Below are 25,829 nucleotides of genomic sequence, written 5' to 3'. Positions count from 1 at the left end.
CTCATTCTTCTGCAGTGAAGAAGGCCAAGAGGGCAGTCTAAATTCTACTGAAGTCTAAAAAAATAATGCAAAGGAAAAGATGGGAAACCTTAGAATACCTGGGCTAGCATCTCAAACGTGTAGAAGTTCATACATATTTATAACCAATATTACCCAGAAGTGATCATTCATGAGGCTCATTTACACCGAGACAGTAATCAAGCTGAAAACATACATAGGTTTGAGGAAGGTTTAGTCATATTTAGAGATACCAGGTGCACAGTTGATTACTAATGAGGTGAAGAAATTGGGAAACAACTTCTGATCTCTCAAAAAACTACTCTTCGGTGCCCTCAGCAGATTGGTACTGAATGGGAGAAACCATGAGTCTCTGCAGTTATGGCCAATGCTGGTGTCATTTAATGCCTGACAGTAATTTATCTACTGACACTGCCATAAATACGCATGAAATTTCATGGGGGTTTTCCTCACCGTGAGGGCCTTCATTTGCACGTATAAGCATCCTCCCCAGAGCACACCGAAAGGGATCGTATTCTCTAGAAAGGCACAGGTTTTTACTAATGCTAACAAGAGATTATCCTTTCCCACAAAATGACTAAACAGAGCTCTAATAAATCAATCTGTCAATGGCTATTTCATTTCAGGGGACAGTATCCCCATGTTCCATCTGGCTGGTGCAGGTTATGACCTACACCGAGTGCCTATGTCTATAGTTCAGAAATCCTAGAGCTGGGAGGAACTGCAAAAAAGAGCCCACCTCGAGGCAAGGGAAGTATTGCTATTCCCATTTTACAGATGAGAGCTTTAATTTCCCATTGAAAGTGTCTCTAGCAGGTTCTAGGAGCAGTTTGACATCTCCCACTTCCTATATGTGTCCCTTTGGTTCTTCCTATCTTCCCCTGCTACTGCTTATTGCTTGTGGATGTGGGCAGCAATTCTGAGACAAGGTTCCCCTTTCTCATCCCCTTCCTTCTTGGCAACCTTGGAAAGTCTGATCTCCTGGGCAGAGTCAGTCTGCTTTATTCTTTATAGATATCCATCCGAGAACAGGACAGAACACCCAGTACAAGATGTTTCAATGCAGAGAGGCCTCAGAGTGACAGAGGCAATAGAAATGTAAGACCCACAGTGTCTGAAGGACTAAATGGGCCAGTGACCTGAGAAGTGTTTTAGGAGAACTCTGGACTGTGAAAAGAGATGACCACACAGAAGATGTATTTTTCCCAATTCCTAAGAGGTTTCTCCTCCACTGCTTAGCCAGATTCTGGAGCTCAGCCCTGTGACTAAAGACTGGTGGCTGCTGCCCTGGGAGCTCTGCTTCTCCAAGATACCTCCAGGACTCAGGCCATATTGATTCATTTCACCTAGACTGGGCAAGCCTCACACCATAAAACAAGCCTATTGATGCTTCAAGAGACTGCCAAGTTTCAATCAATTTTGCAATTTCCAAATGAAGGAGAGGTGCCTGAAATCTACTTATATAATACAACTGCAATATGGTACTGGAAAAACATAAGCCAATGCCACTCACGTTCTTGAGGATGTCCAGCTTGGACTATCACTGATTCAGAATGGAAAGGACTGCCTTCAAAGCTCATGTAAGCCCTTGGCCTGAGAAGAGGAGGAAGGAGAGACCCAAGCAGTCTCCTAGATCTTGCTTCATCACAAGAATCTCCCGAAATCTGATAGCAGAACTCCCATCATCCCACACCCCCACCAGCTATCATTCTGAGTTTCAGTGGACAAAAGGCTCTTAGGTCCTGTGTGCTTAGATCCTGCCACAGCATTCCTTGCCCGAAAACAATTTAAAGAGAGAAAACTGAAGGAGATTTTGGAAACAGAACCTGGCAGGAGTGTCTGCTGATCCTGCATACCTGTGATGGAACCAAAGTTTGACATTAATATGAGTATAAGAAAAAGTTTTAAAGCATGGGGCAAGAGAGAAAGGGGTGACAAGGGATGGAGGCAGATGGACTATGGAAGGGTTACTTACACGGTTTCATCATTCTTGAACTCCAACTCCCCATATATGTCTTCAAAATCCTCACCACCACCCTTGGCGGTCCCTTCTACTGTCCTAAAGGGGACGATGACTGTGCCCCGGGCACCTGATGTCCGCAGAACCTTGACCTCCATGACACCAATGCTCTCACTGACATGAATAGTGTCACATTCAAAAGTGAAGATGCCCGCGTGGTCATCATCCAAAATGGTGACTGTGGCCACACAAGGGGACACCAGGACAGCCCGAGGCAAGGGAAGACTATTGAGTACTCTGGGAGACGTCCCCTCCTCGGGCTGCTCCTCCTCCACGCGAACGTTGCTCAGCCTCACAAAGAAGTGTTCATCCTCCTCAAAAATGTCATCATCGATGATGCCCACAGAGAACTCCTTCTGGGTCTCTCCCGGCTTTAGAACCACAGTGCCCTCTGTGAACTCATAGTCAGCCCCTGCATTGGCAGAACCATCCTCTGTTTTGTAGTCCACATACAGGGTCTTGGACGTGTCCCCGCCTTTCCTCACCACTGTCAGGAGCACAGCCCCACAGTTCTCCAGGCACTGGTAAGAGCACGGGTCAAAGAAGACCTTGGAGACAAAGTCCTCCGGCTCATCAGCGTGCACCTCGCTCATGCTGGAGGTCTTTTTGGCTTGTTCTGCTGCATGCTTCTTGAGGATATTGCCCGCACCAGTCATCATACGGGTGGCCTGGATCCGGTAGAAGGCGCGGCTCTTCTGCTGATGGGAGAGAGCATAGTAGTTGGCCATCTCGACCAGCTGATCTAAGTCCTTCTCTGGGTGTTTTTGCTTCAGATCCTTGAGAATCCGTATCATCTCCCTGCGGGACTCATCCACTTCCTTCCCTTCCAGGGGCACCAGGTGCCCATCAAGGAAGTGGGAATTCATCATTTTCCCATCCATCTCAATGCCCTTGGGGTGGTCACCCTCCGTCTCTATGATGATTCCTCGGTGTTTATCTGTGCGGTACTTTTTGTGCATGTATTTGTAGAAGAGCAGTCGCTTATCTGCCACCCAGGCGAGAAGGACACACACAGGAAAGAAGAAGAGGGTGAGAAGGCCTTCCCAAACCTGGACCACACCAGGAGAGAAGACAGCCAGGATCATATAGAGCCAGATGTAGGCAAAGATGCTCCAAGCAGCAGTGACGAAGAAGACTCGAAGGTGCTTGATCTTGCGAGTCTCTCCATCGGGGATCACATAGACGCAGATACCAATGATAATGAACATATTGAAGGCTGCGCTGCCGACAATGGTAGAAGGTCCCAGATCACCAGCAATGAACCCATGACCACACACCTCAATTAAAGACAGGAGGATCTCAGGAGCAGAGGAACCCAGGGCCATAAGGGTCAGGTTGGAGACAGTTTCGTTCCAGACCCTAATGGTGGTTGTGCTGGTCTCTCCATTGGGCTTTTTGATAGTCACCTCTCTCTCCTGAGAAGTGATGACTTCAATAGATGCCATGAAGCGATCAGCAATGATGGACACCCCGAGGAACATGTATATCAGGGCCACAAAATAGACAATGACCCTGGCAATCTTGTCTCCAAGGGAAGGATTCTCTGGGTACCAGATTGGCAGGATGACACCCTCCTTGCAGTCCGATGACCCTGTACAGGACTCATTGTTCTGCCCTGTGCTGGGCACATCCCCTGAGCCGCCAGCCTCTGCCCGAAGACCATTCAGGAAGAGCACAAAGGTAATCAGCCCAAAATGGAGGAAGGCAGAGGTGAGAGGCTGCACCCTTAACCACGCCATACACAAGACTTAGCCGCCGGCTTCCACTGCAGCACCAAAGGTCCTCCTGACAGGCCAGAGACCTAGAAGAGATCAGAGAGGCAGAAAAAGGCATGAAGAAAAGGAGAACAGTTTGGGGGAGAATGGATACCTGTATATGGATGGCTGAGTCCCTTTGCTGTTCACCTGAAACTATCACAACATTATTAATCAGCTATACCCCCAATAAAAAATAAAAAGTTTATTTAAAAAAAAAATAAAAATAAAAAGGAGGACAACTAACGGCAGGTTCCGACCAATACAAACTGATGCTTCATCTTGAGTGACATATTGTACTAACATATGGGGTAGTCTCTCACTTGGAAAAATAGATGTCACTGGGAGGCTCAAATAGCTGCTCTGTCCTCAGGACCATTTGGTAGAGTCAGTAGAAAAATGGCTTAAAATAGCTGGGAATATTGGTAATGGAAACTCAACTGATACCCCTTGAGTCCTGCCTTCCAGCCCTTTTGTTATCTGTGAGAGTTCTCAAGAATTAACTTAAAATTGGCCAAACATAACAGGAATCTTCATCCCCACTTCTACTGTTTCTAGGGTTTTCAGCCTTCCTTACCACACTGTCATCATACTCAAGAATCTTGCAACATATAAGTTTACAGAAGTACATGCTGAATTGAACTGTTATCCTGGACTACTCCCCTGCAAATGGAACACTTTGCTTTGTGTGCAGCTGAGCCCAGTTGGGAAAAACTCCTTCCCCAGATGAAAATTTAGGGAGGCAAGTTGTAATTCTGAGATTGTTTGAGAAATCAAGAGAATTGATTCTGTAGTGAATACTACCTGTCACGTAGCTAAACCGAAGCCCTGTAAGTGGTGCCCAAGGCCCAGTCCATAGCAGTCCTTAGCCCTCCAGCAAGACAGGATTATGAAAGAGTTTAGGCATCCAGTTACGGGAAGATGAAAGTCAGTCAGCCACTCTAACTTGAAACCCAAACACTGCAAGGGCCAAGTGGTAGGAAGCACTATAAACAACATGCAAGTGACTCTAAATAAGTTTTTTTAATCCGTAGGCAAGATTTCAGGGTGAAGTTCAGCCTCCTCTGCTGACCTCAAGACACTAAAAGGTGAACATGAGTTCAGAAGAATGGAAGAAATTCAGCTGAAACTACAGCTATCTTTCTACTCACTGCCTCATTCAGATGGAATGAGACTGCAAATAACTATTCAATACCTTAGAGAAAAACAACTTGCCCATGTTTCCACCTCTGTTACAAGCATGTAGGAGTACTGTCAGTAACGGAAGAACGCTGCTGTTCTCTACTCGCTCCTCCTCCTTCTCTGCTGTTTACCATCTCAGAAAATAGCACTTCCATCCACCTGGTTTCTCAGCCTGGAAACCGCCGCCTGTTTGCAAGCCTTTCTCTCTCCAGTCCAACAGAGTCCCATCAACTTTCCTCCCCATCTCTCTCACCGCCATCACAGCCCGTTCACTTCACCTGACGAATCTACTCAGTCACCTCCTCATTGAACTCACTCCAACTCTGAACTTTCTCTATTCCATCTTCTCTTATAGCCATGGTTATCTTAAAAACAAACAAACAAAAAACCTAATCCTATGCCCCTGCTCCCCTATTTGAAGGCTTTCGGCATTTCCCCCTCACTTTGATAAAGACCTGCATCCTCACCATGACCTGCCGAGCCTCGTGTGAGCTACCTTCTTCCTCGTTTGCCTCATCTCTTGCCACTGTCCCTCTCACTGCATTTTTGCAGTGATGGCCTTTACATCAGGTCCTGGAGTACACCATTTTATTTTCCACCTCAGGACCTTTGCCCATAACATGACCCAGGACCAAAAATATCATTTCTTCTTTGCGCCCCAACTCGTAACAATGCTTTAGCTCTCAGCTTGAACGTCACTTTCTCACAAAAACTTTCCTTCACTATAAAATGGTCAACTCCGTTCCTTTAATTTTCCTCATGACACTTACAAAATTTTGAAATTACATATGTATTTGTGGGATTATAAGATTGATGACTAACTCATCCATTAAACTATGACAAAAAGGCAAAGACTATGCTTATTCTGTTTATCATGGTATCCTTAGTAGGTAGTTAGTAGGTGCTCAGTAAATGTATGTTTTGGAATAAATAAATGTGGCCCTAGGGAAGCTTCCTCGCTGCTATGGACAGAATTGTACAATCCCACTGCCAATTCCTATGTTGAAGCCCTAATCCTCAATGTGACTCTATTTGGAGATAGGACTTTTAGGAGGTAATTAAGGCTAAATGATGGAGAAGGCAATGGCAACCCACTCCAGTCCTCTTGCCTGGAAAACCCCATGGATGGAGGAGCCTGGTGGGCTGCAGTCCATGGGGTCGCTAAGAGTCAGACACGACTGAGCGGCTTCACTTTCACTTTTCACTTTCATGCATTGGAGAAAGAAATGGCAACCCACTCCAGTGTTCTTGCCTGGAGAATCCCAGGGACGAGGGAGCCTGGTGGGCTGCTGTCTATGGGGTCGCACAGAGTCGGACATGACTGAAGCGACTTAGCAGCAGCAGCAGCAGCAAGGCTAAATGAAGTCATAAGAGTGGGGTTGTAATCCAATAGGCTTGGTGGCATTTAAGAAGACAAGAGAGAGAAAAAGAAAGAGAGAGCACTCCATTTTGTGAGGACACAGGGAGAAAGCAGTCATCTGCAAGCCTGCAAGAGACCTCTTTCCAGAAATCAAATTGTCAGTGTCTTGATTTTGGAATCCCAGCCTCCTGACAAATTTCCGTTGTTTAAACCACTCAGTCTATGGTATTTTGTTATGGCAGCCTGAGCAGACTAACACACTCAGAAATCAGCCTTCTTAAAAGTCATTTTACAATCTGAATTGTAGCCATTTAGAAAAAATAGATCTCGTAGACAAATCCTCACTAGATTTTAGAGGCTACGTAGGAGCTCTGTCAATTGCCAAGGCTTGTACTCAAAGAGAAGTTCCCCTTGGGACACGCCCTGGTGCATATGGTAATCCTGAAGGCCCTCCTCCCCAAAGGGCTCTGTGAATTAACTTGGTTTTGTATTCCTCAGAATGGGAGCCAACCGCTGAGGCCCATAATCCCCATTAGTCCAGGTACCAGGGGTCATCCCAGCAGGTGCTTAGGGCTATGACGACTGTAGAGGCGTAGAGAGGCTGAAGGTGATCAGTATCCATATTCAAAGACTGAAAATGCCCCCATAACCTGTGATGTGCCCAGAGACCCTATTCATAGGTTTAGAACTCACCTACCTGGAGAACTGTGGACAGACACGGATCTTGGCTCCTTGCCTTGACCTCTGAAAACACAACACTTTGTGAATTCTGATGAGCCCCACGCAGGAGGAGACAGGAGGTGGGCACAGCTGGAGCAGCTCTTTGATCAAGAGCCAACATGGTGACAGGCAGTGGCAGCTGCACAACTGGCCAAGCCCAAAGGGGTGGGCTATCCACAGGTTAGAGAAGAGGCTGGCCTGCTGCAGTCAGGGGACAGGGGACACTCAGGTAGTAGTGTTATCCTGATCGACGGGGGACGAGGACTCCGACTGCTCATACCCACCGGGACAATTAAGGAGGATCATGATCTTTAATCTCCTTGGTCCCACAGACACTTGTGGCAACAGGTTTTTATGGGGACTATGATATACTTTGGCCACCTCATGCGACGAGTTGACTCACTGGAAAAGACTCTGATGCTGGGAAAGGTTGGGGGCGGGAGGAGAAGGGGACGACAGAGAATGAGATGGCTGGATGGCATCACCGACTCTGTGGACATGAGTTTGAGTGAACTCCGGGAGTTGGTGATGGACAGGGAGGCCTGGCGTGCTATGATTCATGGGGTCACAAAGAGTCAGACACGACTGAGCAACTGAACTGAACTGAACTGATGCTATCACATGGTCATAATCAGAGGTCAGTTTAGAAAGACTGTTCCCTGAGACAACAGATGAACTGAAGGAACAAATAAAAGAAAACAAGGCAAAAAAGTGGTTAGGGATTGCCTGCACTAAGTTGTTAGAACTGAAGGTGAAAAACAACCAGTGGATGCCTAGTTGTTCTTTCCAGCTCTGCCAGGAGATGGTTTCTGACTGAGAAGTTAGAGGGAGAGGGGATGTCTCTGATGAACAAGCCAATGGTCAATTTTTGCCATAACTCCAGCACCAGACACCGATTGAGACAGATCCCTACCTCCTGGGTGGTTCACTGCACTCCCTTAGAGACCCAACTGATCTTTGGTGTTTCCAGAAGGCTCTTAATCAGTCCTAAGCCATACTCACGGAGGTGACCCAGCTTGAGATCCCCAGAACTGCCCAAAACAAGGAAGATATTAATGACAGTAACTAACGCTTAAAAGCAGTTGTGTGCATAAAGTTCAAACGTATTATTTCATCTTCATAACAACCCTATTAGTTGTTGTTAGAGATCAGTACTATTTTAATCCCTATTGCACATTTTGGGAAACTGAGTCTTAGTTAAGTCATTTGAGTCATTTACTCAAAGTATAAAGCAAAGAAGTAGCAGAACCAGAGCTCACATAGAGATGACATAAAGTTGATGGTCCTAACCACTCCACCTTACAAGGATGTCCTAATTTGTTGCAGAACATCCATGAGCCCCAGTCAGCTTCCAGTCTTCTGCGGTCTTAGAAGCAATCTGGCTGCCCTACGTACCCTCACAGGAGAGCCAACCATTTGGTTAAGTTGACTGCTCCCCAGGTTTCCTGGAGGTGTCCTGAGTGTCCAAGGCCGTCTCCCACTCAAATATTCTCCTTCCTATCAGTTCAGTTTGACAAACATTAACAAGTGCTTGTGATTTTCCAGGCCTGTCCTAGAGGCCACTGGACAAAATAAAATATGATACAGGGTTTTCCCTCCAAGACACCACTGAGCAGGGGTGGAGAGCTACACACATAGGCGCTTCTACGATCATCAGTGAAGGTGTGGGCCGAATGCTGCCGAACACAAGCAGGGCACTGAGCCAACTTGGGGATTCAGGGAGGCGTTCTGAAGGAGGTGATCCCTGAAATGAGGCTTCAAGCATGAGTGCACTTTAGTTAAAAAAAAGAAGAAAGAAAGAGGAAAAAAAAAAAAAATATGGGAAGGGCATCTGAGTCAAAGAGAACAGCCCAAGCAAAGACGTGGGGCAGGAAAGCCCTCCGTGTACACAGGATTATAGGCAAGTCAGTGTGAGGCAGGAGGGACAGAAGATGCGGCTGGACACGGAGGGAGGACCCAATTCACGGCAAGTCTTAAATGCCAGGCCGAGAAGATGGGATTTTATCCTAAGGGCAGTGAAAAGCCAATGAGGATTTTGAACAGGAGAATGACATGGTCTGATCCGTATTCCAGAAAAACCAATTTGGCTAGATAGGTTTTAGGGTGGCTGTAAGCGGGACAAAACCAAAGCAGGAAGATCAGTCAGAAATCTATTGGAAACAGAACAGATACAGATAAAGAGGGTGGGCCTAGGGTACATTCCGCATATGATGACCCTCTGACCCCTCAGCTCAGCTCACGGCCTCTCATTTTTTTCCTGGATTATTTTCCTAAAGCCCCCAGGGCCATCTGCAAGGTGTCTGTGTCCTCAGCAGTGGCTCCTGACATCTTTTAATATCACTGGCAAATTTAATTAAAGTCACTGTTCCTCTGCTCTTCCAGATCATTAATAAAACAGAGCCACCAGGCCAGACTGAGCAAATTCTCCCTCTTGCTACGCCCTCCACTTTCTCCAATGGGAACGCTGCTCCGGGTCTGTCACCAGCCTGGGTAGACGCATCCTGCTCTGCTTCTAAATCTGGGCCCCCGCACAGACGTCACAGCCAATTTACATTAAAGTTTTAGGTGCAGCCAGGCTGCACTGGATCTCAAGTGTCACCCAAGTCCAAGAACACTGCATCTTCTCCTGTACTTCCCCTGCCTACAGGGGCTGAGAGTCTGCAGAGTCCTCTCCATGGCAGAGCTCTCCCAGAAACACAGGAACTAAATTTCCGGCACTCAAGCAGGAAAGACGCGACCTTGGCTACTTATATAGTTTGGCTGCCACAATCGGAACTTGGATCCAAGGGGGGAAATGTAAGGATGCTGCTTTTCATCCTAAAATTATGATTGCTTTGAATATTCCAAGTAAAAAAGTTAGTATTATTATCATCACGCCCATTTTGAAAGTGAAAGGGTTAGTTGCTCAGTCGTGTCTGACTCTGCAACCCCCATGGACTATAGCCCACCAGGCTTTTCTGTCCATTGGATTCTCCACGCAAGAATACTGGAATGGATAGCCATTCCCTTCTCCAGGGGATAAGCAAATTTGAATTTACATAGGTTAAAGAATTTGCCCAAATCACGGTAAGTAGACAAATAAGCTCTTGAATTCTGGCAGTCTGACTCCAGAGCACTTGGCGTTAACCACCATGCTAGGTAGATGCCTTGGGTTTGGGTAGCCCTTTGAAAAGCAAAGGGCCTGGGGAAGGGAGGGTGAGTTTTTCTGGATATGGTGCCCTCACTATGAACTTGGAGATGCTACATACTCCAAGGCAGCCTGAAACAGTAGAAGAGCCCCAAATCTGAAAGCAAGAGGCAAGAACTTTCTTCCTAGCTCTGCCTCAACAAGCTATGAGACTTCAAAGAGTCAGAGTACTCTTACGGAATCAGCTTCCTCATCCAGAAAATTCGTGTTGGGCTGGATAATCTCTATAGTTGCTTTGAGCCAAAAATGCTTTGATGGCAGGCAGGTCCATCTCCACAACAGGCAAAGAAGTGAAGGCACACAGTTCAGTTAGGTTGGCCCAGAGCAGTGTGAGAGCCAGTCACTCCCCAGGAGACGTCAGAAGAGAAGAGATTAAGGGAGGGTGGTAGGAAAAGGGGACCCCAAAAGGCAAGGAGAGCCTACAATCTGGATTTACCAAAAGCACCTTGGATCAAACTCATTTTTTAAACAGCTGCTTTGAATGCCCATTTTGGACCAAGCACTGTGCTAGTGATTAAGCATACACCTATGAAAGTGCTACTCCACATCCCCAACGATTTGACATTTTCTTCTAATGAAGGATAGAGACAAACAAGGAATTATGGGCATGACACTATGATGATGTCATGGGAAGTTACTCTTTTTCTTGTTCCACTCTAAGCTCTCAAGTTGGTCACTGCACGCTGCCTCTAACCTTATGGACAGAGGCTGCTGTACATCATGGTTTTATAATATCGAGGACCTTGCAGTAGTATGCATGATTGATATTCTACGATTCTTGCTTCTCTGTTCCCATGCAATTGTCACATTTTGCCTTCCTCAAAGCCTCCAAACCCTTAATGGCATCCAAGTCATATGATAATGTCATGAAACCCAGCTGGCCTTCTCCTAGGCACTGCCACACACAAAGAGGAAGCACCAGCAAGCCTCAATCTCCTCATGCTGTATATAAATAAAGGACTTTAAAATGATAACAATAATCCTATCTCTTCATTGAGTATTCTTTACTCTATGGCTGGCACTGCATCAGGCATTTCTATAGCTTCTGTTTAAGACCTAAGGATCCCACAATGATTTAAGTAGTGTTAACTATTTTAGAGATGAGGAGACTTGGGCCCAAAGATTACTAATTTACCCAGGTCCACCAGCTGAGTAGCACAGCTGAGCTATGAAACTTGGTGTGTCAAATGCCAAAGTCTAAAAGTGAGCCCTTAGGTCAAGAACCTACAGCTCTGGAAACCTCTATCTCCTCTGGGATGCCTTCCCTGATAATACCCTCTTCTTCTACCTTCCAACTGAGTCATTTTCTTCCCTGTGTTCCTCTAGCCCTTTGATGACCATCAAAGCACTTGTCACACATCATCACATTAACCTGGGCTGATCTGTCTGCATGTCCATCTCCTACACACTTAGAGAAACTCCCTGAGGGATTCCCCCTCAATATAGGGACTTTTCTTTTTTAGCAAGTTATCACACTCAGTTCAGAGGGCTAAGAGGTTGGATCTGATCTCTAATATCCTCCCTGCCTCCAAAATTCTATGATTGATTCCAAGGCTTGTTGATTCTACTCAAAGGTTTACCACACTCTCTAGAGGCCAGAGGACTCTGCCCTCTATGAGTCCTTGACAGATCTGGAGAATCACAAACCACGCAAGGGGACCAGAGTGAAAGGAAGAAAGAAAGGGCCTTGCTCACCTAATTTAAGTTCTGCTTCTCCAGCTGCTGGATCTGCATCTGCATGTAAGTCATCCCCCACATCGGAGGCAATAATGGAACCAGGATCACAGGCTAAAGAGGGCTGGGCATTAGAATAATTTTGGAGCTCTAAAAAATACAGACATCTGGATCTTACTCCAGACCTAAGTTTTGGACTCTCTGGGAGTGAAGTCTCAATATTTAGACTTTTTAAAATTCCTTAGTTGATTTAGAGGTACAGCCAAGGTTGAGAATCCTGGGAGAGAATAAAAGGAACACAGACTAACTAAGAAAGACATTTGCATCTCAGGTATTCCAACCATTATGGAATTTCCCTGGACCAAAAGAAGGACTCTTGGTGTATCATGAGTTGACTCATAAGTCACAAAGCCTTTCTATACACTAGACAAACATCCACCCTCCTGGACTCTGACATCCTTTCATACCCTGCCAATGACAAAGAGCATCAACTCCCTACCCATATAAGTAGATTTTCCCATTGTCTCTCCCTAAACCTTCTGTTCGCTTAATCTACACTTTTACTGAAGAAACAGAAAAGACCCAGAGTTCCCTTATCTACACAGGAAAATGATGCTGCTCATCCCATTTTCAGCAAGACGTGTTTCTACGTATTTTCCTTTTCACGGATGGTATCTTCTGTTGACTGCTCCATGTTTTTCCTCATCCATCTTTGTTGCTCAGTGATTCATTTATTCACGTATACATGCAGGCACTTGTGTGAAACTCAGTTCATGTGGTACAGGTCGACTTTCACTGAATTAGATGAGAAGGTACCCAACTCCTTTTGCACATTCAAAAAAACTTAGAATAAAAGTTCCTAGAGGGTAGCAATTTTCATCTGTTTGGTATTTCTGTATCCCTGCCATCTATATCAGTGCCTGGCATAGAGTGGGTGCTCAGTATATACTTAGTGAATGAATAGATCCATGAATAAATGTACAAAAATAGAAGGCATAATAGCCAGTGATTTCTCCCACTCTTGGCAGTATTCAAATGGAGCATCCCATCTGTTAGGGATGCTGTGAGCAAGGTTTTTCCAATTTGAGTTATATGAACAAAAATGTAATCTCCCCTGAGGAGCACACACTTCACTGAAGAACAGTGACAGAAAACCAAATTAACAACAACAACAAAAAAGTCCTAGATTTGGAAGCATGTGCAATGTGCCTAGACAGTGCAGAGGAAGGAAGGTCAAGTGCTGCCTGGGACCATCAAGGTCACTTCATGGACCAGGCAACTTTGAATCTAGGATTTGAAGAATGAACATGAGTTAACTGGGTCAAAGCCACTGTGCCTCAAGAAAGGTAAGAGAAAGCCATGCTAAAGAGCAGGTCAGCCTCAACAAGCAATGTCTGTTTAAAGAAAGATGAGCAGGGTGTCTGAAGGACAGGGCATTTGAGAGAGCAGAGAGGAGCTGCAGCAATCAGTGAGGAATAGTTTGTGAAAGGCCTTGTATGCCCAATCAAGGAATTTGGTCGTTACCTTGGTGGTAATAAGGAAGTATTGAAAGTCTTTTATTCACAGGAGGGACAAGATCATTGCTTTTCCTTTGGATGGAGACCTAGACTGATAACTATGCAGAAACCAGATATGTGAATGAAGGTGGGGCAAGGCCAGGGGTAGAAAGGCCAGTTCAGAGACTCTCAAAGTATTTGAGTGAGACGTGATCAGAACCTGAACACAGGCAATGAGAGCAGGCCTGCTGAGGGGAGGCAGGGGTTTAGAGTGCTTCAAAAGTAGAATCAATACGTGTGTGTGTGTGTGTTTATGTGTGTGCGCGTTCAGTTGTGTCCAACTCATTGTGACCCCACGGACTGTAGCCCACCAGGCTACTCTGTCCGTGGAATTTTCCAGGCAAGAATACCGGAGCAGGTTGTCATTTCCTACTCCAAGGGATCTTTCCAACTCAGAGATCGAACCTGTGTCTTTTGCGTCTCTTGCATTGGCAGGCAGGTTCTTTACCACTGTGCCACCTGGAAGCCCAGACTCAGAACAGTCTGGACTATTGAGCCAACAAATGGTTACTACCTTGACAAGACTGAGGAGCATTCTGGTCTTTTGTTGGAGCTCTAGGGCCTTCTTCCCTAGAGCCCAGAATTCTCCTGGCCCCATCTGTCTCACAGTCACTGACGTCCCTAAAGCTATACAGCTATCTAAGTCTGACCAATCTGTGTTGAATTTTCCAGCTCCCCTTTCTTCAGTCCTGGAGACCCTTATAGGAAAAGCCCTGCAGGACCACTGGGATGATGACGGTGCTTGATGCGGTTTAGTCCCGCCTGTGTCTCTTCATCCCTCTTTCACTATCAGAATCTTCCGTTTTCAGCTGGTCCGCAGAATCTTGGATGTGTTCTCACGTTTATTGGGTGCCAACTGTATGTCACACTCTTTTCCAACTACTGGAGGTTCAATATTATATCTTTTACCTGGACTGCTGCAAAGCTGCCAGTCTTGCCACATCTGTTACAGTCTACGCTCCAGAAAAACAGCAACTACCATCTTTTTAAAATGTAAATCAGATACAGTTAAGTCCCCTACATACAAATGAGTTCCTTTCCAAGAGTGCATTTGTAAGTCCAATTTGTTCCTAAGTCCAACAAAGTTAGCCTAGGTACCCAACAAACACAACTGGCTATATAGTACTATATGGCAATAGGTTTATAATACTTTTCACACAAATAATTCATAAAAAAAAAACAAGCAACACAAAAAACAAACATTTCAAATCTTACAGTATAGTACCTTGAAAAGTACAGGAGTACAGAACAACAGCTGGCACACAGGGGCTGGCATCAAGTGAACAGGCAGGAAGAATTACTGACTGGAGGAGGGTGAAGCGGTGGGAGATGGTAGAGCTGAAGGATCCTCAGCTACAGGAGGTGGAGGGCGAGCTGCAGTTTCACTCATGCCTAATGTTGATGGAATGCACGTTTGCATCTTTGAAAGCTCACAACTTGATCCTGCTTGCAGGATCTCAGTTCCCTGACCAGGGATCGAATCATGCCCCCTGCAGTGGAAGTGCAGAGTCTTAACCACTGGACCCTCAGGGAATTCCCACTCTTTTCTTTTCTTTAGAGCACCCACACTGGCTGGAATCATTGCTTTTCTATTTGTTCACTGGTTTAACATAGAATATAAACTCCATGGGAGCAGACAACTTGATCTTTTTTCTCACCACGATATTCTCAGGCTGCTTGACTGCAGACTGGCAGAGTGAGTGTCAGCATTTGTTGAAGAGATCAGCGCTCACTCTGCAGGACTAAGCGTTTTTGGAAAGATGCACCTGTGAGAGGAGATGTCAAGCTTCTGGGAAGCCTTGGGGTAGAGAGGCAAATGGTTAAAACCAATGATCTCAGAGAACCGGCAGTTCTGTTCACTTGAAAGCACCAACAGGACCACAAAGTATTTGGAAGGTTGATGGGAGACTGTTTCTAAAAGCATTTCATTCTATCTACCTTAGTCCTCTCATGGGTACCCTACTTCTCCTCCAGAGTGTGTGGCCTCATAATGGCCAACACTCATAGTGCACTACTCCCTCAACAAATATCAAGTGATAGTCTGTACCAACAGTTGACAAAGGCCTTCTTGCTCCCATTCAGTCCTCACGAGGATGTTAATAATGATGAAGAAACAGAGGCTCAGTTAGCTGCCTAGAGTTTCCAAGCCAAGAAATAATGGAGTCAGAACCAAACCTTGGCCCTCCAGCTTTCAGGGGCTCTCCCTTCAGCAAGCCGGAAAAGCATCATGTCAGCAAAGACCAAGAGACAACATTCCCTACTACTGAAAGGAAATCAGGGCTGGGCCAGAGGCGTGAGAAGCCCAGGGCAGCCTGAGGGGGTATCATTCCCACCTTTCTGTGTTCCCAGAGAAAATGACTTGGGCTCTATCTTTCGGAATTATCCACAGAGAAAGGGCTGACATCCCTCTGCCCTACTGCCTACCCATGAAGGGAAAGCTGGTCATAAAAGCTGGTGCTTTTATGTACCTTTTCCTCAGCTCATTCTCCAGGAGACTGATCTATTTTTTAATACCATTTAGTTCTCTTAATTTTTAAATGTTAAAATATGGGATTAAATCATATTACTGCCCAAAGGAAGAGCAAATGGACTCAGGCAAGCACTCAGAGTTCTCTCTCTGATACATGGCTGGTAGAGTCTCTTGTACACTCAACTCCAGGGATGTTCTGAGCCCTTCTTTCACAAGAGGGTGCTAGGAGCAGACTCCTAGGACTTCCAGCAGATCCAGTTGCTGTCTTGGCAGCTGTGATCTCTCTCTGTCTGACCAGGGATCGAACCCACTGCCCCCTGCAATGGAAAGGAGGAGTCTTAACCACTAGACCATCAGCAAAGTCCCATTCTTCCTCTACTTTAGCGCACACACACTGGCTGGTCATTAATGATTCCCCTCGAAGTTGACTCCCCCATTATCTCCTCCTGAGGGTCTGGAAGGCACAGACTCAAGATGATTCTTCCTGAATCCTAGGGGAGAGAGTACAGCGATATGATACGGAGTAAGCAGAACCTTCAGAAAGCCACTGGGCAAAGGGATTCCAGGTGGACTCTCAGAGTCTACATGGACCCAAATACATCCTTCCTGGATGGAAAAGGAAAAGAAGAAGCATAGGACTTGAGACTGAACTGTCTAGAGCATTTGGGGGCCAAGCATGACTACTAGTCATTCTGAGAATGCCCTAGAGGGTCACAGTGGGAAGGGACTCCACACAGGAGAGCCAACCTCAGGCCACCAGGACCCTCAACCAGCTCAGGATGCCTTGTAGCCCAGACAGCCAGATAGTTGGGTTGGCTGCTCATCTCACCTCTAGAGACCCAGTGTAATAACAGACACACTGGGGGCTTAAAATTGCAGCTGGAAAGCTCTGAAACAAAAGATGTGATCAGCACGAATAATATTCTTAGTAGGAGGTGATCTATAAGCTGTGGAAACAGACCCACAGAACACAGAGTTGTCAGGGAAGTAGACTAAAAGTCAACACATCCAACATAGCCTTTTCTAAGGGTAAGGAATGTGAGGCCCAGAAAGCAGCAATGGGTTTTGCCTGTAGTTGTGAGAAGAGATAATAACTAAAATATACTGTTCTTGCCACTTGTTCACTGCATCTTCTGCGATACCACATTGCCCGTTCCTGGGTTGATCTTTTTATTCCTTCGCTGGCTCCTTTTATGATAAATAGGACAGATTCTCTTTCTTGATCTTAGTCCACTTGCCTCAAGAGTGAGGTAGGTTATTCATTTTTCATTGACCAGCCACTGTGTTTCAGGTATCATACAACAAGAAGTGGGAGAGAGGGAAAGGACTCGGTCCAGGAAAGAAGGTAAGTCTCAAGATGAAAAATATATATATTTAATAATAAAAAAATCTGTATTTCAATAAATATAAGGGACTTGTGAAAAACAGATGCTGCATTATCAAAATTCAGAACAAGAGACTGCTTCTTCACAGTCTTCCCATCAGAAAGAGGCATCTGAACTGAAGAACAGTAGGATTCTTAGCGAAGGGCAAACCATGAACAAAGGCGCAGAAGAAGAAAGGACAAGTGCACTTAGGTGCCCACGTGGGAATTGTAAGAAGGGAGACTAGAAGTGGAGTGGTGAAGCAGGCCATGGAGGACCTTGAATATCAGAAGTTGGGCTCCTGCAAAAAGTGAGAGGCCCTTCAAGGTTTTTGTGTGAGAAAATGACAAGCCTAGATTGGTGTTTTAGGAGGGCGATCTTATAACAGCCACTAAAATGAATTGAAGGACTGGAAGAATGAAGTTGGGAAGATGTTAGAAAGTTACTGTTTATAGTATCATCAAATAATATAGCTTAGAAAGTTATTTTTTTACAGGTACGGTAAGGACTGAGTGGGAAAAATCAATGTTGGGTACTTTGAATAGAGTAGCTTGACTCTGTTGCAAGCATACAAATGTTGGCTGCTATAATAATAATTTCTATTATAATTATCATTATTATGATGTAAGAGGTTGTCAAATCCATACTGAGGGAGTGGTAGTAGGGATAGAGAAGAGAGGAATGGACTGGACAGATGTAAGCAACACCAGGTCCCCCTTTATCTGTGTGGGATAAATTCTAAGATGCCCCAGTGGATGTCTGAAACTGCAAATAGTACTTCACTCTATGTATACTATGTTTTTTCCTGTATATACACATTTACAGTTAAATTTCCAAATTAGGACCAGAAAGATTGAAGGAGGAAGGAGAAGGGGACGACAGAAGATGAGATGGTTGGACGGCATCACCGACTCAATGGACATGAGTTTAAGTAAACTCTGGAAGTTGGTGATGGACAGGGAGCCCTGGCGTGCTGCAGTCCATGGGGTTGCAACGAGTCATATGCGACTGAGTGATCGAACTGAACTGAAACAGGTTAGCAACAATAACTAATAATAAAATAGAACAATTATAACAATCAGTTCAGTTCAGTCGCTCAGTCGTGTCCGACTCTTTGTGACCCCATGAATCACAGCACACCAGGCCTCCCTGTCCATCACCAACTCCCGGAGTTCACTCAAACCCATGTCCACAGAGTCGGTGATGCCATCCAGCCATCTCATTCTCGGTCGTCCCCTTCTCCTCCCGCCCCCAACCTTTCCCAGCATCAGAGTCTACACTGTAATAAAAGTTGTGTGAGTGTATTCTCTTTCATTCTCTCATGCAGAATATCTTATGGTGGCGGTGGTTTAGTCGCTAAGTCATGTTGGACTCTTGTGATCCCATGGACTATAGCCTGCCAGGCTCCTCTGTCTACAGGATTCTCCAGGCAAGAATACTGGAGTGGTTTGCCATTTCCTTCTCCAGTGGATCTTCCCAATCCAGGAATCGAACCTGGGTCTCCTGCACTGCAGGCAGATTCTTTACCGACTGAGTTACCAGGGAAGCCCCCAGAATATGTTACAGTACAAATTTAATGCCTTTTCCATCTTAACGGAGTACTTTATCACACACAGTGGCTGTAACTTTTGGAGCCTGAGGTGCGACAGCAAACCTGCGGGAGAAAACTGGGAGGGAGGAGAGGATCTTGGAGATGAAGTGAAAGAGGGCCCACCTAGAGAGCTAGCGGAACCTGGAGAGTTCTGTGCGATAGAAGTCAAGAGGGGAAAGTTTCAAGGAGCTAATGATCATCTTTTCTGATGGGGGTTGGGGGAAATCAGGAATCAGTTATATTTGGGGGAATGAGAAGTCCTTGGTGAGTGAGAGTTGGGCAGAAGGTAGGAAAAAATGAGAAAACAAGGGACTAAGTGAATGAATGAGAAATAGAAACAGATGTCTACTCTAAAATTTCAAGAGTGTGTGGATAGCAAGATGGGAAGAGAAAATGACAGGGGAGGAAGTGAACAAAGGGATATTCTTGCCAGGATGTTGAGCATGCTTACAACTAGATGGAGGGGATTCAATGCTCAAAAGGAAAGAGCTCAGGACAAGCTGATGAAGGCGAGGCAGGAGGGACACTGGGCAGGAAGGGAAGGGAGAGCTTTCTTAAATTGTGAGACCAGTGACAAGTAAGGATGGAGAACAAAGTTGGGAGATCAGGGTGCAAAAGAAGAGTGTGCAAGCTCACACTATTTGGTTCATTCTCTAGGATGAACAAAGTGGTGTGTGACCTGGACATCCTCTCCTCTCAAGTGATTTGGAAACTGCCATGTGGAAGCCTGGGCAGGAATACAGTTTCCAGACCCACTTCCGGATCCAGTCCCAACATGACCCAGCATTCCTGTACACAACCAGGAAAGCACTATTTGTCATTCAGACATCAAGGCAGTAAATGCTACCTGACCCATTCCAAGAGCTGTTTTCTTAGTAGACATGACCCTGTATACCACATCTAAAAACACTTGATTCAGGAATTAGCCTCTATTCACTCTTCATATTATAAAAATGTACATATACATGTGATTCTTCCTATCCAGATGTCTTGTTCAATAGTCTCTATGGATCGCAATACTTCTTACCCCTCACCTTCCTGCTCAAGACCTTCCCGAGGCCCCAGAGATCTCAGATCTTTAGGGGTCCACCTTGCTGGGCAGCTCAGGTGACTGGGAAGAGTGTCTTAGACATGCTGGAACCATTTTTCCTTTCCCCTTGAGGTGGTGTACCCAGTGTTGGGTTTAGAGTGCCCATCCAAAAAACAGACAACTGAACACAAACCAATCTCATTAAAGAAAATAGGGAAATTCCTTCCTAGAAGGACAGCTCTGGTTTGTATGCTAAAACAGAAAGAGGAACCCATAATCCTCCCTCATAGGCCAGCAGGATGACAACGCACAAGGGTTCTACAACAGTCCCTTACTTCTGGCTACATTCTGGTCTTGATGCACTACCTAAAATGCAAATCTAACCATGCACTTCAGTACTGAAAACCTTCCCAAGTCCCCACCGGAAACTCAGTGGAAATCCTTGGCATGAAGTACAAGTCCTTCAAGATCTGGCCCCTAGAACTTCTCTAAACTCATCTCTCTGAACTTTACTCTCAGTCTTTAGTCATTTGAAAGAGTTCTTGTCCACTTTAGGCCTTTGCATACTGATCCCTTCAGGGCTTCCCTGACCACTCAGCAATAAAGAATCTGCTTGCAATGCAGGAGACTGATGCAGGTTCAATCTCTGGGTGGGGAAGATCCCATGGAGCAGGAAATGGCAACCAACTCTAGTATTCTGTCCTGGGAAATCCCATGGACAGAGCCTGGTGGGCTCCAGTCCAGGGGGTTTCAAAGAGTTGGACATGATTGAGCACAGCACAGCACGTACTGATCCTTTCACTCAAAGACCTTTCCCCCCGACCATTCTCCTCCTTACTTTCACCAAAGCCAGCTCCTCCCTAGCCTGTCTTTCTGGAATCAGCTGTCCCTAGAAGTTCTCCTTAAGACCCCCTAGAGATGTGATCTTCCTACATTTTCACTGCACCTGGGATGTAGCCTTCACGGAGAGGAATCAGTTTAAATGGTAATTGTGTGTTCACTATTTGGTTATCCCTGCTGGGATGAGTGTGTGTTTATGAGGAAAGGAAACATTCCATTTTTTTGCCTCTGTCCCCAGCAAATACTTGGCCAAAGGGATTGTTGAATATTTATTGAATAAATAACTGATTGATTGAATCAACGAAGGCTTTCTTTTTTGGAGTCGAATGTATTTCTGAAACTCATCAAATGTTTGAACTTCCAAGCAAAGCAACCAGGCTTGAGTGCAAAGGGAGTGATTTTCTCTTTTGAGCCAACTTTGGTAGCTTGAAGAGAGGTGTGACACATTCCTCCAAATCCAGATTGTCGGCAGTGAGTGACTGGACCATGTAGGCTAAGGAACAGTGCCCACGCTGACTACCCATGGACAACACCAGTAACTACGCCAGGGGCTGCACAAGGGGCCGCCTTGCACAGGGACAGGGCGGGGCTGGTCAGGAGGACACTCCCTCGGCTTCAGGGTCCCAGCCCAGGGAGAAGTCCAGGGGAAGGGCATGTTTTTTACAGGGTCAGTTTGCTGGCCCTATTCTTCCTTCCCTGACCAGGAGGCTCTGCGGGGCCATGTGTGCATGCATGCTCAGTCGCTTCAGCCGTGTCCAACTCTTTGTGACCCCATAGACTGTAGCCCACCAGGCTCCTCTGTCTATGGGGTTCTCCAGGCAAGAATACTGGAGGGGGTTGCCATGCCCCTCTCTAGGGGATCTTCCCAACCCAGGGATCAAACCTGCATCTTCTCTCGTCTCCTGCATTGGCAAATGGGCAAGAGATGCCAAAGTAGAGATCAGAGGAGAGGTAACTTATTCCTCCTAGTTCCATTCATTCACCCAGCACTGACGGAGTAGCTTCTCTATGCCAGGCACACTGCCAGGCCCTGGGGATACCAGGTGAATAAACACCAGCTCTCTTTCTTCCCTTCATGCAGCTTGCTGTCCAGAGGTGTGACTGGCCTTACTCAATCACATAAATAAATTGAACGTGCATCTTTAAATTACTTCAAAATAACAGGTTCTAGTTAGGAGTGTAAAATAAAGGAATCTGGCTTAGGGAAGGTAGGGAAAGCTTCCTTGAGAAAGTCACCAATGAACTAAGGACAGAAAGATAAATAGGAGTACATTAAACAAGGACGAAGTGTTGGAAGAGCAATAAAGCATTCCCAGGTAGAGGAAACCACCTAAACAGCCTTCCCATCTTTATGAAGTCTGAGAACCACTTCAATCAAATTTAGGTCCCACCTGCTTCTTCTCAACCCCATATCTGTATTTTATTTAAAGGAACAGGGAACTGTGGAGTGGACTTGTATGTGCAAACTGCAAAGGGGAATTGCAGATGGCGGTGAGGGGTTGGGAGACCACAGCTGCCCCCAGCTCTGATCCTCAACCCTGCTCGTGTGGAGAGGCGCAAGGCAGGAAGGTGCGGGTTCCTCTCAAACTCGGACGGACCCCGCAAGGCCCGCAGGAAGAAGGGCCGGCGGGAGGGAGGACCTGAGCGGACCTCCCTCCGTCAGGGAGAAGCAGGGTGCAGCAGCTATATTTGAAAACCGAGGTAAACAAGAGCTCAGCTCAAGTGGACGGGGCACAACAGCTGCGGAAGATTAATCACACACGGCTGCGAGTCACCAGGTCGCCACGAGGCCCCCACCAGCAGGCCGGATGTGCTCCCATCACGTCCCCACAGCTCCCTCCGCCTGGGGTGTTTCTCGGCCACTCAAGAGCGCGCAGCCCTGCGCCCAGCTGCGGCCTGCCCTTCTGATCAACTACCCCCAGTTTCAATCTTTCTGCCCAGGAGCCCGAACAACCAAACGTTCGGGGTTTGTTTTTCAGTCGCCAGGGGACAGAGCCGAAGACAGACAGAGAGAGACAGACGGGCAAGGAGAGACAGAGAGGAGAGACAGGCGGCGGGCGGGCGGGCAGGGAGCGGGTAAATTTATGGCACTGCATTAAAGGCGCTTGTTCTATTTAACCCCCACCCTCTCCCTCCACGGTTAAAAATAAAACACAGTGAATAAAGAGGAGGGAAAAAATCGCTCTTTTCCCTTCCCGAAACATATCGCTTTCTTCATCTGCCCCGCGGCCCGGGTGCTGGGGCAGGTCAGGCAGGGTCTTGCAGGAGCAGGCCAGCCTCTGAATGAAGGCCTGTAGCTGTGTGCGTGTGTGCGTGCGTGCATGTGTGTGGTGGTGGCGGTGAGGGGTGTGTAGGCGAGCGGAGCTGGGGCGGGGAGGAGGCGGGTTGGGGACGGGGGATAGTTACACACTTCACGTCTCTCCACCCGGCCCCGGCCCGCCCAGACCACCGCGGACGGGAGAACACCGGCCGGGAGAAACCCTGCTTCTCCCCGCCCCCTTGGCCGCCGCGGGCTGGGGCGCCGGGGCTGCAGTTCCCGCCCCGCGGCGGTGGAGTCCCGAGGCTGGGGTGCGCGCGGGCGTGCGTACAGGCGGGCGCGCGCCAAGTGGGCAACGCGCTCCCCTCGCAGCCCCCAAACCCCACGGGCGCTCGCCACCCAGGGAGCACAACACTCGATGGCACAGCCCAGGCACACACATGCATACACGCATCCAGCACGCAACACGGCGCTCAGCCTCCCTAATGCGCACCCGTTCGTAACCCCACAAACCCGAGACCAGCCCAGGCATCTCTGCACCTCGCCGCCCCCCACCACCGCACCTCCCAGGAGGCACTCAGTCCGCCAGAACGCCCCCCACCCCACCTCCGAGCACCGCCTGCACCCCAGTACACTTTCCGGGGCACCCTCCCCCGCCACCTCTGCTGACACTAGACCCGCAGGAAAGCAGTTCACGTGAATGATCTCGAGAAAGAACTTAATTAACACCGTTATTCACAAGCCGGAACCCTCACGAGGACATCCCCAAACCCACCCCCTCCACCACCTCCATCACCACCACCCCCCGCCGCCCCCGCCCGACCTCTGCCTCCCCGGCCTCGGACGCCGGTTGAGGGGGAAGGGCAGGAGGCTCAGCACTGCACTCACCGTTTCCTCTCGGTCTCTCGGGCGGGGTGGGCAAGTGAGGGGGGCTGAGGAAGGTGCGCGATGCCCCCGCCGCCGGGCTCCTCACCGGCCGCAGCGGCTCATCGCCCCAGCGGGCTGCCCGCCGGCCGCAGCCGCGTCCGGGGCATGTCAGTCCGCCGCCGCCCGCCCGCCGGGCTCGTGGGCTACCAGCTTTCAGGGAGCCTTGGGGCAGCGCATCCGGAGGGCGAGGGCTAGGGCCGGAGCAGGGGGCCTGGGGAGGGGTCCCTCGGCACCGGTTTAAGGAGCAGGGAGCACGCCTCCGTAGACCCCCGGGAAACCCCGACTCGGGCGCGGGCTCGGACTAAAGCCCTGGAGAGGCCCGGAGTCCCGGCCGCCCGCAGCAAGGGGATCCCTGCCGGGAGGGGCAGGAAGGCGAGCGGCCCGGCGCGCCCTGGCGGCTCCGAGGACCCTGGACTTGCAGTCTGCGTCGCCGGGGCTTTCCCGGGGATGGGAGCGCGCCGGCTCTCCCCCTAGCACGCCGTCACCGCGGGACTCGTCTGGGCCTCGCCGCGCACGGAGGGGACGCGCGGAGGGTCTGGTTTCTGGGCGAGCCGAGAGCTTTGCCCATTAAGCTGCAGGAGGAAGCCAAATCAAAAAGCCAATCTCCAAGCCTCCAAAACCCAACGTCACCCTATCACGGCATGACTAGCCGCGCATATTTATCCTCGCGCGCCGATGGAGGTGATTTTCAGAGAGCTTTCCGACCAGCAGCGGGGAGCCGAGTCCGCCTCTCGCATCCCGAGAGCCCCCAGGACCGAATGCAGACGGAACCCGTAGCCCGAGGCCACCCACCCAATCTTTGGAGCCTCGCGCCGGGCGCCTGCTGGCCAGCGGCAGTTCCAAGACGGCGGCGCGTCCTGACCTGGATTCCGCGGAGTCCAGAGCTCCGGGCAGCGGCGGGGAGGGAGGGCAGGCGGGCGCGCAGCACCGGCTTTCCCCTTGTCCTCAGGAGACGCCGCCTGCAATCCCGAAATTAAGTCTCCACCAAACACATCTGTGGTTTTTAAATATAGCAGGGGACGATTAACCAGGCAGGGTCCACCCAGGCCTAGGGGAGGAGTTGAGGGGGGATGGAGGTTAGCAGTGGAGGGAAAAGAAAACTCCCTTTCTCCCCTCTCCCCCCCCGCCCCGCCTTTCTGTTCTTGGTTCAGAACTCAGTCTGTCATTTTCTCAACCCAAATCAAACAACAGCGTGTGACAGACGCTTGGGTGAGCGCTGGTATGCTGGCTTTGGGGTTTTTTAAGGCTAAAAATACGAGGGGGCTGTCTCCCAAATTGCTGCTTCTTCTGGGCCTGGAGTCTGGAAGAGAGATGATCCTTTGATGCAGCAACAGAACTAGGGTTTGGGGCTTGGCTTACACGAAGTGTACACACGTAGCCTTAAATCAGATGCCTGTAATTTCTGCTATATTTGTCAGGCTTGGTCCTGGAGGCCTGAGGGGTGGGCAAGCCTCTCCTAAGAATGGGGTTTCACATCCCTGTCTATGGATGGCATTAGGCAGATTTAAAATGAGACTGGTGGGGGCTTCTGTAGAGACACCAGGGCAGATTCTGGGAGAGAACATAGGGGCACAAAGTTGCTCTCAGGCCTTTGCTGCCTGAAGCCGAAAATGATGGGCCAAAAAAGTGAGACTAGTACTCTGCAAGTGTCAGCACCTCCTCAGGGCCAAGCACCCTGCTAATGAATTTGATTGCCTACTTTTATGTCACCCTCACAAAACTCTATGAGACAGGTACAGTTATGAACTCCATTTTTCTCTTGAGGAAATTGAGCCTTAGAGAGGTTAAAAAACCATCCCAAGTCCACATGCAGCAGAACCAAGGACTAGAAAAAGGTGGAATCAACTGGATTTTCACTGATAACTGCAACTGTATGTGC

At 48.0% G+C, this 25,829-nt stretch overlaps 1 protein-coding gene across 5 annotated transcripts in view; it reads right to left on the bottom strand.

The window, feature by feature from the left end:
• SLC8A3 (solute carrier family 8 member A3) overlaps positions 1-24,778 on the bottom strand; it is a 169,544-nt gene extending 144,766 nt beyond the window's left edge. For 3 of the 5 annotated variants that reach the window (XM_088839498.1, XM_088839499.1, XM_088839500.1), the window contains exons 1-2: positions 23,912-24,778; positions 1,994-3,839 (exon numbers count right to left, since the gene is read on the bottom strand). In XM_088839498.1, the coding sequence (XP_088695624.1) occupies positions 1,994-3,777 (1,784 nt within the window). In that variant the 5' untranslated portion in view covers positions 3,778-3,839; positions 23,912-24,778. The remainder of the gene's footprint in view (positions 1-1,993; positions 3,840-23,911) is intronic. The other 2 variants (XM_055436162.2, XM_088839497.1) reach the window with 1 other exon arrangement.
• Between the last annotated feature and the right edge of the window lie 1,051 nt (positions 24,779-25,829).

This window comes from Moschus berezovskii, chromosome 9 (assembly GCF_049115385.1).
Source record: "Moschus berezovskii isolate FMDL1 chromosome 9, NW_MosBer_1.0, whole genome shotgun sequence".
Classification (NCBI taxonomy): Eukaryota; Metazoa; Chordata; class Mammalia; order Artiodactyla; family Moschidae; genus Moschus; species Moschus berezovskii.
Note: the sequence above shows the minus strand (reverse complement) of the source record. Positions and strands in the feature narration are given on the sequence as shown.